This window comes from Leucopleurus acutus, assembly GCF_964270905.1.
Source record: "Leucopleurus acutus genome assembly, chromosome: 14".
NCBI lineage: Eukaryota > Metazoa > Chordata > Mammalia > Artiodactyla > Delphinidae > Leucopleurus > Leucopleurus acutus.
Genome location: NC_139156.1, coordinates 31,404,873 through 31,419,618, shown reverse-complemented (window position 1 = coordinate 31,419,618; position 14,746 = coordinate 31,404,873). Strand labels below are relative to the sequence as shown.

The 14,746-nt window shown below is 37.4% G+C and overlaps 1 protein-coding gene across 1 annotated transcript in view; it reads right to left on the bottom strand.

Moving 5' to 3' along the window:
- Positions 1 to 12,801: 12,801 nt before the first annotated feature.
- Positions 12,802 to 14,746, bottom strand: part of BLNK (B cell linker) — a 75,399-nt gene continuing 73,454 nt past the window's right edge. The window contains exon 17 of the mRNA XM_082854138.1: positions 12,802 to 13,118. Within this exon, the coding sequence (XP_082710264.1) occupies positions 12,999 to 13,118 (120 nt within the window). The 3' untranslated portion in view covers positions 12,802 to 12,998. The remainder of the gene's footprint in view (positions 13,119 to 14,746) is intronic.

The following is a 14,746-nucleotide window of genomic DNA, read 5'->3' as shown; positions in this document are numbered from 1 at the left end:
GTAAAACTGAAATGTTGCTCTGTTATGGTTAGATCTATTATGATGCATCACCTTCTGTGAATAGAGGAGAGAGAAGGAACTGTCTTGCCAATGTTTGCAGCACTATAAAAATACATTTCAGAATAGCCATACCAGTAAAAAAAAAAATCTAATGTCAAGATACATACTTTTTGCCTTAAGGTTTTAAAAGCTATTTTAAAAAGCTTCATGCCCCAGATACTCTAGTTGATACCTTTTATGAGTTTTTTTGTTTTGTTTTGTTTTTTAAACTAGGTTATTCTGAAGGAGGAAAGCCTGCTTGGAGCCTCTTTATTGCCAGAGCAGAAAGTCTGAAAATAAAACCCTCTATCCTTTCTCTCCTTCTGGCTGAAAGTTAGCTAAAGATGGCTTTCCAAAATATGATATTCATTAGTTTGAAGATCTTATTACAACTGGAAGAGTTAGTGTTATTTTTGCAATCCAACTTCTGGGTCAGGAGATTTTCATTTTTTCCTATTTGTTCTTCTGCATTGAAATGGGCCTCACTATTTGTCATTCACTTAAAATAATAGTTCAACTTTTACAGTTTGAAATATAATTTCAATACTAAGCATTCAGCACAGATTGAATTCTGATAGTTTTTTATAAAAATTTTTGTTTTCATTAAGGAGTCAGGTATTTCAGTAAAGGGTCAGACAAATAACTTAGGCTTTGTAGGCCATTAGTCTCTGTTGTTAACTACTTTGTCATAATGCAGAAGCAGCCATAGATGACACATGGATGAGTTTGCCTGTATTTTAATAAAACTTTGTTTAAAAAAAACCTGTCAGTGGGCCAAATTTGGCCCATCAAATGGTTTACCAACCCTTGCTTTCTCTCAAAGATCGGTTTTTAGATTGAGATTTTTATTCAAAACAGAAGTTTGATATAGTTTTTTTTTGTGATATACACCAGCTATATAAAAGTTACAAGTATAAAAACTAAAATGTATGTATATACAGTTAACCAAGGTAGATGTATTTGTTTGAAAGTGAAGTGAATGTAAAGGTAATGAAAATAATTAGTGGGTGAAGTAGATAGGTCTTTTGTGTGCTAAGGGTAATGCAATTTATGGAGAGATTAAAAATGAGATCAGTTGCTGTAAGAATTTATGTCCAGGTTAGATGAGAAATAGATACTAGTTCTTTTAGTGACTTGAAATCACTGGTGAGAAAAAGTAATAGGAATTCTTTAGGATGGGGGGAAATGGAGGTTAGCTGAAAACAGAATGTTGTATTAATTCCATGCAACTCACTTCAGATTTTTTCTTTTTAGTAAGATTCCTTTTCACCATTGACATCTGCTTACTTAGGATATGTCCCATTTGTGTTGAGGTGTTGGCTCTGTTCCTTGTCACAGCAATTTGTTACGATCTTTGTTTTCAGCAAAGTGCCTTGGGGATTTCACCTGGTAAAACTTGCTGGGGGATGTTAGTTAAGAGTGCAGTATTTGCAAAAGAATTTCCCTATAATGGAGAGCTGAAATAGGATCAGCTTTGTTGATTTGGGTGTTCATTGCTTTAAGTATGCTTCCTTTAATAACTAGACAAGAAGTAGCCAATATCTTGGAAGAGGTGTTTGATAATCTTATTTGAATTATTTTTTGACTATTTCTCTGTCTAAAATGACTTCTGTTAATAAATGCCCCAAGTTTAAGAATCTTTTTTCTTTAAAAAGTGAACATCATAAATTATCATAGTGTAAACTTGAGTAATGTAGGAGGAATGTTAATGTACATCAATTTTGAAAATCATGATTTTAGTCAATGCCAAGAATGTACTTATAAAAAATATTAATGCCTAGTAGAAACATTTTTAATATGTTAAAAGAATTATTCTTCCTTAATAATTTAGAGTCCTTCAACCAAAAGTGAAGGTTATATTCAGGTTGCAACTCAAATTGCCTCTTTCACTTAAGTAGTGAAACATAGGTGCCTACTGTCATCAATTATTTCATAACTTATTGCTGTGTTATTGTAGGAAAGCAAAATGAAAACTTGGAGAGAGACCAAAATACTATTCGCAAATGACTTTATTTCAGTATTTTGAAAATCCAAGAGAGTACGTTGAGAAATAGTTTTCTGAACACTTAAGAGTAATCATTTGGGAGGCAATAAAAGAAGACCCATTTATAATAAGAGCCACAAAGTAAAAATTGTGTGAAGCTTCCAAAAGAAAAACCACAGAACCTAACTGGGAGAAATACAGTGTTTCTGGGTGTAAGGTTAAATATACTGCTGTTCAGAAGATCTCATTTTCCATTCTTGTGCCCCACAGAAGGCTTGTATTGAATAAGGTGGTGGCGGCTGGGTAGTGGTGCCCATTGCCCCATTCCTAATTCATGCAGTATAAAAATCAGGACAGGGCAGCTACAGAGCTGTGCAGTCCCCGTTTCCCTCACAGCTCTGTTATAAGCGACTTAACCTGCTCTGGTTGGATTGGCAGTCATGTGGCAGCATACATCTCTCCCAGCTTTCTTGGGGCAGGAGAGCTATTGTATGTACATTCAGCAGCTGGTGAACCTTGGCACATTCTAGTCTCTTCCTATGCCTTCCCCAGCCACCAGCACAGGTGTTCCACAGGGAGTATTCAGGGAGCATTCAATGTAGACCCAGTTTCCCAACATTCCCCCGCCCCACAACCTGCTCCATAGCACAGAGGCACAGGGGTCCTGTTCAGGGGAGGGTTGGAGTGAGCTTCAAAGATTTGGTAAACAGGCTGTCTGGGGCCTGACTTTATCTGGATCAGACTGGAGCAATTTATACCCTATAGTATTGTTGAAAACAATAGAGCAATCATCTAGCAGTTACTGAAGGCTAACAGTTGCTGGTGATACCACTAGATATCACTGAGAAGCTTAAAGATGAGAGAGAGAGAGAGAGAGAGAGAGAGAAAGTCTGAATAAAACTGCAGACGTCCTTTGTAATCAGAAAGAATGTGTGCATGCTCAAGGCTGCAACCGCATAGGAGCAACACTTGCTGAATGTAGGGCAAATCTTGTAAACTCCCTAAACAGTGAAAGCAGCCTCCAAGTCACAGATCCAATGGTAAAGGGTGTAAATCTCTTACTGATTCAGGGGGCTTAAGCACAACCTTTGATCAGTCTGGCTGGTTGCTAGGTGGTGTTGACTTGAAAGCAACCCCTAGGAAGTCAGGCTTAAAGATAAAAATGAGGGGGAAACAAGTTGAGCAGTGACAACAGAGGGTGCATACTGTGAGGGGAAAAAGACTTGGTGAATTAGTTTAGCCAAATTACTAAAAACAAGTACAGAGTGGGCGAGGAGTATGCAGAGATCCTACAATATGTTACCTAAAATGTCCAGCTTTCAATATAAAATTAGACATTCAAAGAAACAGCAAAGTGCGACATATGAGGGAAAAAGGCAATAGAAACTTCCTTTGAGGGGTACCAGATGTAGGATAAATGTTAAGCAGCTATTATAAATAGGTTCAAAGACCTAAAGGAAACCAGATTTAAAGAATTAAAGTATACTGACAATGTCTCATCAAATGGAAAATATTAAGATAGAAATTACAAAAAAAGAATGAAATGAAAATTCTTGAGTTGAAAAGTACAATAACCAAGGTGAAAAATTTACTAGAGAGGCTCAACAGTAGATTTGAACTGGCAGAAGAATCAGCAAACCTGAAGATAGATAGAAATTGTGAAATATGAAGTACAGACAGAAAATAAAAATGAAGAAAAACAGTCTTCCTCACACCACATACACAAAAATTAACTCAAAAGGGAGTATAAACCTAAATGTAAGAAAAAACTATAAATCTTGTAGTAGAAAATACAGAAGTAAATATTTATGACCCTTGTTTAGTCAAAGCCTTATTAGACTTCTTCTTTGGTGTCATCACCAAAATCGCAAATGAAAAAATAAGAGACAAAAGATATATCGAGTTTTTATTAGAAGAAGACATTGTAAAGCTGATCTATTTCACCTAGTTTGGATTAATACCAATTTAATTTCAATAATAAAAACTTTGCTCTGTAGCTTCATCTCTCCACCTCCCCCCATGCTGTTATTGTCACAGATTATATAGCTTTATAAATTGTGTGCCCATCAATGTAGATTTATAATTATTGCTTTATGCATTTTTCTTTTAAATGAGAGGGAGGAAAAGTTACAAGTAAAATGTATGTATTTTTTGTCTTTTATATTTACCTATGCTGATATTTGTATTTACATTTATCAGTTGTGTATTTCTTTGTGTGGAATTGCATTACTATGTAGTGTCCTTTAAACCTGAAGAACTTTTTTTGTAGAACAGTTCTGCTAGCAATGTTTATCTGAAAATGTGTTAATTTTTCTTTCCTTTTTGAAGGTTAGTTTTGCTGAATATAGAATTCTTGGTTGGCAGTTTTTTCTATGCAGAACTTTGACTATGTCATCTCACTGCCATTTGGCTTCCATGGTTTCTGATGAGAAATCAGCTGTTAATCTTACCGAGAACCTTTTGTATGTGATGAGTCACTTCTCTCTTGCTGCTTTCAAGATTCTCTGTCTTTCAATAGCTTGATTATGATATGCCTTGTGTGCACATTTTAAGTTTATCCTACTTGAAGTTCTTGAAGCTTTGTGGGTTGATAGACTAATGTTTTTCATCAAATTTGGGAAGTTTTTATTTCTTTAGATATTCTTTCTGATGCTTTTTTTTCTCTCCTTCTGAGACTCACTTTTTTTTTTTTGTTTGTTTTGTTTTGTTTTTTGCGGTACGTGGGCCTCTCACTGTTGTGGCCTCTCCTGTTGCGGAGCACAGGCTCCGGACGCGCAGGCTCAGTGGCCATGGCTCACGGGCCTAGCCGCTCCGCGGCATGTGGGATCTTCCCGGACCAGGGCACGAACCCACGTCCCCAGCATCAGCAGGCGGACTCTCAACCACTGCGCCACCAGGGAAGCCCTGAGACTCACTTTTTAATATGCTGTTATGCTTGATAGTGTCCCACAGATCTCTCAGGCTCTGTCCATTTATCTTCATTTTTTGTGTTTCTGTTTCTCAACATGGGCAATATCAATTGACTTATCTTTAAGTTCATGGATTCCTTCTTCTGCCTGTTCAAATCTGTTGCTGAGCCCCTCTAGTGAATTTTTCATTTCAGTTATTTTACTTTTCAACTCTATAATTGAAAGTTCTAGAATTAAAAATTCTTTTCATAAATTCTGTCTATTTATTTATATTCTCTATTTGGTTGAGACATCATTGTCTTACTTTTTTTTCATTCTTTAAACATAGTTTCAGCTCTTTGAACATATTTAAAATAGCTAAATTAAAATCTTTGTTTAGAAAATCCAGTGCCTGGACTTTTTCAGGATTTTTATTGATTGCTTTTCTGTGTGTCTGGGCAATACTTTCCTCTTTGTTTACATGCCTTGCAATTTTTTTGTTGTAAACAGGACATTTAAAATATTATAATGCGGCAACTCTGAAAATCAGGTTCTCCACCTCCCCACACACACCCTCCAGGGTTTGTTGTCATTTTGCTTGTTGTATTTGTTTGTTTGTCTAGTAACTTTTCTGAGCTAAGTTTGTAAAGTCTTTATTCTTTGTTATGTGTCACCAATAAAGTCTCTGTAATGTTAGCTTAATGGTCAGCTAATGATTGGACAGAGAATTCCTTATATACTTGGAATGAAAAAGTCTCTCAGTGTTTACCAAGGGACACTGTGTGTGTTTTTGTGGTGACCCTGCCGCACTTAGCCAGGCAGTTTACAGCTCTGCCTTAGCCTTCACTTCTTACTTCAGCAGAGCTTCCAGGTCAGCCAGATAGGAGAGCTTATGGCATTCTTAGGTCTTTCCTTAGTGTACACACAGTCGTGGGCATGCGTGTGACCTTCTAGATTCCCAGGAGTATGTTAAAGCTTTACAAAGCCCTATTGCTTTTCTCCCTAGCTTTTTGGTTAGGGATAACCGTAACCAAATCGCCTCAAATTTTATCTATCGCATCAGACAGCAGCGACTAAAACATCTGCCCGTCAATGTTTTCAACATGGCCCCTAGGTAGCAGCTGTATCTCTCTGCCAGCTTCATGTCAGGCAATAGCCAATCTTCCAGGAAGTCACCAGAGTAGTCAAAACAAATAATTACAATTCTCTATGAATGAAGTCTGTTTTGTTTCCCTCTGATACCAGGAATGAGGTTTTTTATTTATAGGACTCTGCTGACATCAAACTTAAGGGTGAAAGACTGACAACTTTAAGATCAAGAACAAGAAAGGATGTCCACTCTCACTGTGTCCGTTAAACATTGTACTGGTGGCAGTTAGGCATCCAAATGGGAAAGGAAGAATTAAAATATCTCTATTTTTAGGTGACATGATCTTATGTGTGGAAAATCCTAAGGAATCCATTAAAAAACCTCATAACTGGGCTTTCCTGGTGGCGCAGTGGTTGAGAGTCCACCTGCCGATGCAGGGGACACGGGTTCGTGCCCCGGTCCGGGAAGATCCCACATGCCGTGGAGCGGCTGGGCCCGTGAGCCATGGCCGCTGAGCCTGCGCATCCGGGGCCTGTGCTCCGCAATGGCAGAGGCCACAACAGTGAGAGGCCCGCGTACCGCAAAAAAAAAAAAAAAAAACCTCATAAGTAATAAAAGAGATCAGCAAAGGTGCAGAATACAAGATCAATAGAAAAATCAATTCTATTTCTATACTTTAGCAGTGAGCAATCAAAGTGAAATTAAGAAAAAAATTCCACTTGGCATCTAAGGGAATAAAATGCTTAGGAATAAATTTGACAGAAGAAATGCAAGACTTTAACACTGAAACTACAAATCATTGTTGAAAGAAATTAAAGAAGACCTAAATAAGTGTAGAAACATGACATGTTTGTGCATTTATTGTTAAGATGGCAGTACTACCCAAGTTGATTCACAGATTTGATACAAGCCCTGTCAAAATTTCAGCTGCCTTTTTGCCAGAAATTGACAAGCTGATTCTAAAATTCATATAGAAACACAAGATACAGAATAGCCAAAACAATTTTTAAAATTAATTAATTTACTTATTTTTGGCTGTGTGGGTCTTTGTTGCTGTGCACAGGCTTTCTCTAGTTGTGGCAAGCAGGAGCTACTCTTCATTGCAGTGTGAGGGCTTCTCATTGCAGTGGCTTCTGTTTGTTGTGGAGCACGGGCTCTAGGCACGTGGGCTTCAGTAGTTGTAGCACGTGGGCTTAGTTGCTCTGTGCTATGTGGGATCTTCCTGGACAAGGGCTCAAACCCTTGTTCCCTGCATTGGCAGGCAGATTCTTAACCACTGCACCACCAGGGAAGTACCAGCCAAAACAATTTTGAAAAGAAGAATAACATTGGAAACCTCACATTTCCCCATTTCAAAACTTACCACAAAGCTACTGTAATCAAGACAATGTAGTACTGATGTAAGAATAGACATATAGATTGGTGGAATAGAATTGAGAGTCCAGAAATAAACCCAAACATTAATGATCAATTTATTTTTGACCAGAATGTCAAAACAATTCAACATGGAAAGAATAATCTTTTAACATATACTGCTTCAACAGCTGGATATCCACATGCAAAAGAATGTATTTAGATACTCCTTCATACCATGTATAAAAGATAACTCAAAATGGATCAAAGACCTACATGTTAGAGATAAAATGATTAAAATATTAGAAACATATAAGTTGAAATTCATTAAATTGAAAACATTTGTGTTTCAAAGAACTCAAGACAATCCACAAAATGGGGGAAAACACTTTCAAATCATATATCTAATGTGGGAATTGCACCCAGAATACACATAAATGATTACAACTCAATAATAAAAAGACAAACAACTCAATTAAAAAATGGTCAAAGGAGGGAATTCCCTGGCAGTCCAGTGGTTAGGACTCTGCGCTTTCACTGCCGAGGGCCCGGGTTCGATCTCTGGTTGGCGAACTAAGATCCCACAAGCCATGCAGCCCAAAAAAAAAAAAAATTGTCAAAGGATTTGAATAGACATTTCTGCAAAGAAGATATACAAATAGCTAATAACAACATGAAAAGATGGTTAACATTTTTAGTCATTAGGGAAATACAAATCCAAAGCACAATGAGATATTACTTCACACGCTTTAGGGTGGTTACAGTTGAAAAGACAATAACAACGATTGATGAGTATGCAGAGAAACAGAAACTCATACACTGTTAGTCAGGATGTAAAATGGTGTAGTCACTTTGGAAAACAGTTGGGTGTTCCTCAAACTGTTAAGTATATTTGCCATAGGACGCAGAAATTCCACTTTTAGATATATACCCAAAAGAAATGAAGAACATACATCCACTCGAAAACTTGAACAAAATTGTTTATGGTAGTAGTATCCATAATAGCCAAAAAGTGGAAACAACTCAAATGTCCATCAATTGATTAATGAATAAACAAAATATGGTATATCTATATAATATATTATTCAGCAATGAAAAGAAATAGAGTACTGATACTATAACATAGATGAACATTGAAAACAGTAGGCTAAGTGAAAGAAGGCAGTCACAAAGGACCACATATTGTATGATCCCATTCATATGAAATGTCAAATATGCAAGTCTATAGAGACAAACTAGATCAGTGGATGACTAGGATGGGAGCTCGGGGAGAGTGGAGAGTGTCTGCTTTTAGGTATGGAGTTTCTTTTTGATGTGAGAAGATTCTAAGCAGATTGTGGTAACGGTTGCCCAACTCTGAATATAGTCAAACCCACTGAACTGTATAGTTTTAAGTGGGTGAATTTTATAGTATGTTAATTATATCTCAATAATACCATTAAAATTATCAACTAGTAAAAGTTGGTTAACTATTAGAAGGGGAAAATTGGATATTAAGGAATGCAGAAATGACAAGTGAGAATAAGCAAGGAAGAAACTAAGCACTTAGAATAGGTCTTACCAACCCCTAGTCTGAGATTCAGGCCTTGTTGAAGAGGTTGTAGCTGCCACAGGGACATTCAGGCTGCTGATAGTGAAGAGATTTTCTAGAAGGTGCAGACCTGACTGAGCCGGTTTGTGGGAATAGTCAATTCAGTGGCTGTGAAACTCATTGGAGGGTGCTGGTCAGCTAGAGCTGGTCTACTCCTGCTAAGAGCTAAAGAAACTCACTGGAAGGTGCTGGCAGCCTTGAGCTGGTCCACAGGAAGTTTCCTCACCGAGTGGCAGACAAACTCATAGAGGGTGTGGCCAAGCTAGAGCCTACTGGGTGGCTGAGAGAAATTCATTGGTGAGAACTGGTGGGATAAAGCCAGTTAGCAGAACCTGGCCTGGGGGTGCTGCAGCAAAGCTCAGTGGAAGACACCACAGCCCAGAACTGGTCCTCAAAAAGTGACCTGCTAGGTGGCTGAGAAACTCAGAGGAGAGTGATTGTCACTGGGCTTCCCTAATCCACTGATAGGGAAAAAGCACACTGGAAGCAGGGAGGGAGGGATATATATGTGTGTATATATATATATATATATATATATATATATATATAAAGCAGCACCCTTATTGGCCCATACTCTGCCTCAATTGATGCCATATTCTGTTAGCCTTATCCACAACTCTGTGAGCCCCCTTGATTGGTATCCTAATCTTGTTATGATAATTGAGACCCCCCTGGCTTCTGATATGTAAGTGCTGCTATCAATGTCCCGGGGTTTAGACTATTAGCCCTAGCTACCATTAGCCCTGGCCAGCAGAACAGGGCTACCAGTGAACTTCTTAGTGATATTTGCTCCTTTCTTACCAGTGCATTTCTAATGGCCTTGGTGATCACACTTGTCCTTTGGGACATAATTCTCTGGTGGGCCTTCTGCCCTCACATAATATATCCACTCCAGCACGCTCAGTTCCCTGAGCCTTTTAATTCTCTCCTCTACTATCTGCCGTAGCAATTCAGGCATTTCACCCTCAATCGGTGAAGGTCATCACTTTTTCTAGTCTTCCAGGAGCCACTCAATGAGTTTGCATCATCTCCTAGGGTCATTGCCAGAGTATTAAATTATGTATCCTGAGAAGCGCCCTTAAGTTAATAAATTATTCCTTATCCAATCTTATATTCTGGCTTCTTTGCTCAAGTATTCTCAAAATCTAGTTCCATGGTACTCCCTCAGCTCCTGCCAGTACATGGTGCCTAATTCATCCGTCTCTTTCAGGATGTATTCTTTCCTCCCTCAGCAGGCCTAGCACATTTATAGCTGATTTAAGCTGCAACTTAACTTTAGTTATTGGCCTAGCAGCCCGGACAGAAGGTAGGGGCATATCCTGAGGGGTATTTCTGTTGCCTTGCAGGGGAGAGGCCTCTGCAGTGTCTTCCCACACAGGCAGAATGCTATTTCTTAATGACAGGGGTTAAGTCTGCTGACTCTGAGGGTTCAGAGGAGTCTGGGAAGCCAAATAATTGGTGGCATTCACCATTAATGATGGTTTTACCATCATTCATCCCCAGATGTTCTCATCCCATCTGTCAGGGTCTCAGGGTTTTTGAACTAGGACTCTGACCTTGGTTGGACAGACCTGTCTTGGTTTAGCATTAAATTATCTTTGCATGGAATTCCCTGGAGGTCCAGTGGTTAGGACCCAGTGCTTTCACTGCTGTGGGCCTGGGTTTGATCCCTGGTCAGGGAACTAAGATCCCACAAGCCACACAGTGTGGCCAAAAAAAAAAAAAAAAAATAGTTTTGCAGTTCAGCAACTGTATTAAATCCTGAGTTTGGTCTTCAACTTTTTCTTCTCTCCCACTGCAGGAGATTAGCAATTGGGTCACCACTTTGTACCAGGGATGGTTCATGCCTCAAATACCCCAAGGATGGAGTCCTTATTGTCAACTGGGTGGTGAGTAATCTGGTTCAAAGATGCCATCTTAATGCCTACTTTCTTGAAACTACTCCTGGTACTAAATCTGTCATTTGGGTCTTCTGGGGAGAAGATGCTGAGATGTAATTAGGAGTACAAGAGGTTTATTGGGCAGTAATGCCTGGGGGATGGAGCAAGATTGAGTAAGAAAAGCTTTCACACCGTAATGCAGATCTGATACTGGTGAAAGAAAAGGTTGGTGAGTGGAAGCAGAATTAGGTATAGAAAGCCTCAGACTTCCATGCACCACTGACAAAGTCAGCCAACTCAATGGATACTTTAGGTTAAAGACTATCCATTAGTTAGAGGAATTCCATGTTGGGCAGAATTAGCCAGACCAAGGGCTGCTTAGGAAGAGCATAGGATTGGCTCAAAACCCAAGGCAGATTCTGAAGGCATTAACAGCTAAAGGCTGTCAGCTAATTGCACTCCTACAGCTGAATGCCAAATTTTTTCCTGATGGGAGATCCAAACAGTGCACCTCCATGGCTGCCATACGATGGGGCAATATCAAGTAGTGTGACATTCATGTAACTGGAGTCCCTGAAGGGGAGGAGAAGAAGGATAACAGAAAAAATATTTGAAGAAAAAATAATAATTGAAACTTTTCCCCTAAATTTGATGAAAGATATAAATACAAAGATCCAAGAAGCAACATGAAGCTCAAGCAGGAAAAAGAAAACCATACCAAGACACATTATAATCACATGTTCATCATCACAGGTGATAAAGAGAAAAGTTTTATTGCAGCCGGAGAAAAAAAGCACACATTATGTACTGAGAATCAAAGATAAGAATTACTGCAGACTTGTTGTCAGAAACGCTGCAGGCCAGAAGAGTGGAATGATATCTTTAAGGTACTGAAGTCATCCTAGAATTCTTTCTCTAGCAAAATTACCCTTCAAAAATGAAGATAAAACAAAGAAAATTTCACAAAAGAGAAGTCTAAGATATGTCATCACCAGTAAAGTTGCTCTATCTTAAATGTTAAGAGAAATTCTTCATGTGGAAGGAAAATGATACCAGGTGGATATTAGATCTATACAAAGGAATTAAGAGCGCTGGAAATGGTGAGTAAACAAATAAATATAAAAGTGAAAGGGGGGTATTATGACATTTAAGAATACAGTTATTTTTATAAGTGAGTTTGTGAGTTCATAACCTTCTAGAATTTCAAAATCCTTTCAGATTGCTGTCTTACTCAGTGATCAAGTGCATTCCTCATTTAATTATTAGATTTATCTTAATTAGCTGCTTTATCATTTCAGTGCTGTCTAAAGTGCACAGTAGGATAAAAAGCTTTGATATGACAGAGTATAATACATTGCTGGGACAACCTAAGACCTTGGATATGGCTGCTCACAATGGTATCTCTTTTATTCCTGAGTGTTCATCAATGTCTGCTTTTCTGCCCCTGTTCTGTGGGCTGTTTCCCTAGGCTTTTAATCTAGTTTTGCTCTCATCCCACTCTGAACCTCATATCAAGTTTAGGGTCCATTTAATAGACATGCAGATCAAAGAGGGTACAATTATATTTAATAAGCTAAGCTAACAACATAATCATGGATAAGAAAGTTCGTATCTGTATACATCTCCCATGGTTGGGAGCTCACAAAAAGGAACCATTACATCCCCCTTATTTGTATTTATAAATATCATATATTATCTATATTTTATTTTCTACACATTAAAATTTTAACCAAGGCAATTGTCAAGCACTGACAGTAGGCATCCTAGTTACACTGGGGCACTAGGACCATTGTGGTGGTCTAAATTTTCAGCAGCTTTGTTTTATCCAAGAGCATCATTTTCTTTTTCTGGAAGTAGCGCGTTATTTTCTTACATGACTGAAAATACTTTACACCTGTTTTTTTAAATAAAGACATTTATTTGGAGAATATTAGTAGCATATTCTCAGCCTCACCAGATATTAACAGTTCATCAAGTCAGGCAACAGAACATGTCCATGTGAGCTTCTTATAAGGAAATCGACGACCACCTCAACAGCTTCCTCATCTTCTATTTTATTACTGGACGATTCATAATCCAAAATATGAAGTTTTTGGACTTTTTCCTCAAAAGTAGAAGTAGGTAAAATGTCTGAAGCAATGATGTTGACTTCCTTTAAAAATTTTTTTTTAATTTATGAAACTTTAACTGCATATTTCAGTCTTGTGGAATCTTTTGTGTTATTCTGACTGTCAATAAGAACCAGGGGACTGTGTTGATGATTCTTGATGATTTCAGCAACACTTCCAAAGTACTAGAACAAGAAAACATAGATGAATTACAAATTGGCATTTATATTAATAGTGAACTCCACTCCTCCCATCTTCTCCAACTCTTTCAAGTTAGTCAGAGTTACTAGGTCCCAGATGACATTCTATCCAAAAAAGTCTAATTTAACAATGGCTGTAACCTTTGAGGTGGCAGACCCTGGCCATTCAATGAGACTGAAAATGCAACTGACATCCTCATTTAGTATAACTTCTTAGAGAAAATTACTTTATTGAGTTATGATGTAATATTTTAATATTTTGTTTTTTATTTAGTGCCAAGTGTAAAACTGTCATACATTGAATTTCTCTACATTTTTATAAAACATAGATTATCTGTTATGTTGCATGTATTAGATACAAGGACTGATGTAGTAAATTAACGTTAGAATTTAATGTGAAGAGAGTTATTTCCCAGGTTAATTCATGTTTGTTTTTGTGTTCTTTTTTTTGAATAAATAAGGAAACCTTTATAAACCTTCATATACCCATTTTTGCTTTAGCTCTCAGTAAGTTTAGAGCTAAATTAGTGCCTAGTTAATAATTTCATGCTAGGCTCTTACTATACATACATATTTTTCCGTATATTAATTCCTATTGTCTATTGGTTTTAGTTTAAGGCTATCACAATTTTTTTCTGAAAAATGATCAATGTTTTAAGTGAAAGATAAAATAAGTATAACACAGACCAAGAAATGAAATGCATTGATTATACAAAAGTGCTACAAGCTCATGATCATCAGATAAATGCATTTAGAGTCATTTTTTTAAAGGGGTAATTGTTTTGCAACACTGCCATATAATTTAGCAGTTACCACCAAATGACTTCATTTTCTCTTAGTTTTTCATATAAAGATAAACATCTGGAATAAAAAATGTTTAAAAGCCTTTATTAATTATTTGAATAGCTTCCAAATATTATATATTAAAATAAGTAAAGTATTCAGAATACTAGTCATTTTTCAAACAAAACACCAGTTGTCTTTTAGGTAATTGGCTTCTGAATATTAGGTCAGGGAGGAGAGACAGAGACTTTCAAGTACCTTTAGTCCTTATTTCTTACTTTCTCTTCAATCATTCAGCCCTCCTGTACTTGCCAATGAATTGTTTTTATGATATTCATAAAGACATTCATTCTGTTTGTTTGGCACAGCATATTGTTAATCTGAATGCAGTTGGAAGTTAAATTTGTGGACTAACACACCAGGAAATGAAATAGTACAACCTCTTTGAAGTGAATTCCAAGTGAAAAAGTGTGTTCTGAACCCAGTAAATATAGGAGAGAGTTGCTTTGCTTATACAAATAAGCATCTCATTCTGTCCTTATACTCTTCTGAATATTTCTGAGGATTGCTGTGTTGCGGAGTTTGGGGATTAAAATGTTTGAAGTAGGGGGTTGAGCTGAGTTGAAATGTTTGAAGTAAGGACTGGACTTGAGGCATATTTGTGATTTGACTGAATGAAGGATTGAGCATAACTTAGTTGCAGTTTCCCCTTAACACTTTTTTTTTGGTCTACACTAATTCAGTGTATTTGAGATATTCATACATGGACAGAAAAACAATTGTTTGATAACTCAAAATCCCATGGTCAATAAAATAAAGCAAACAGATCT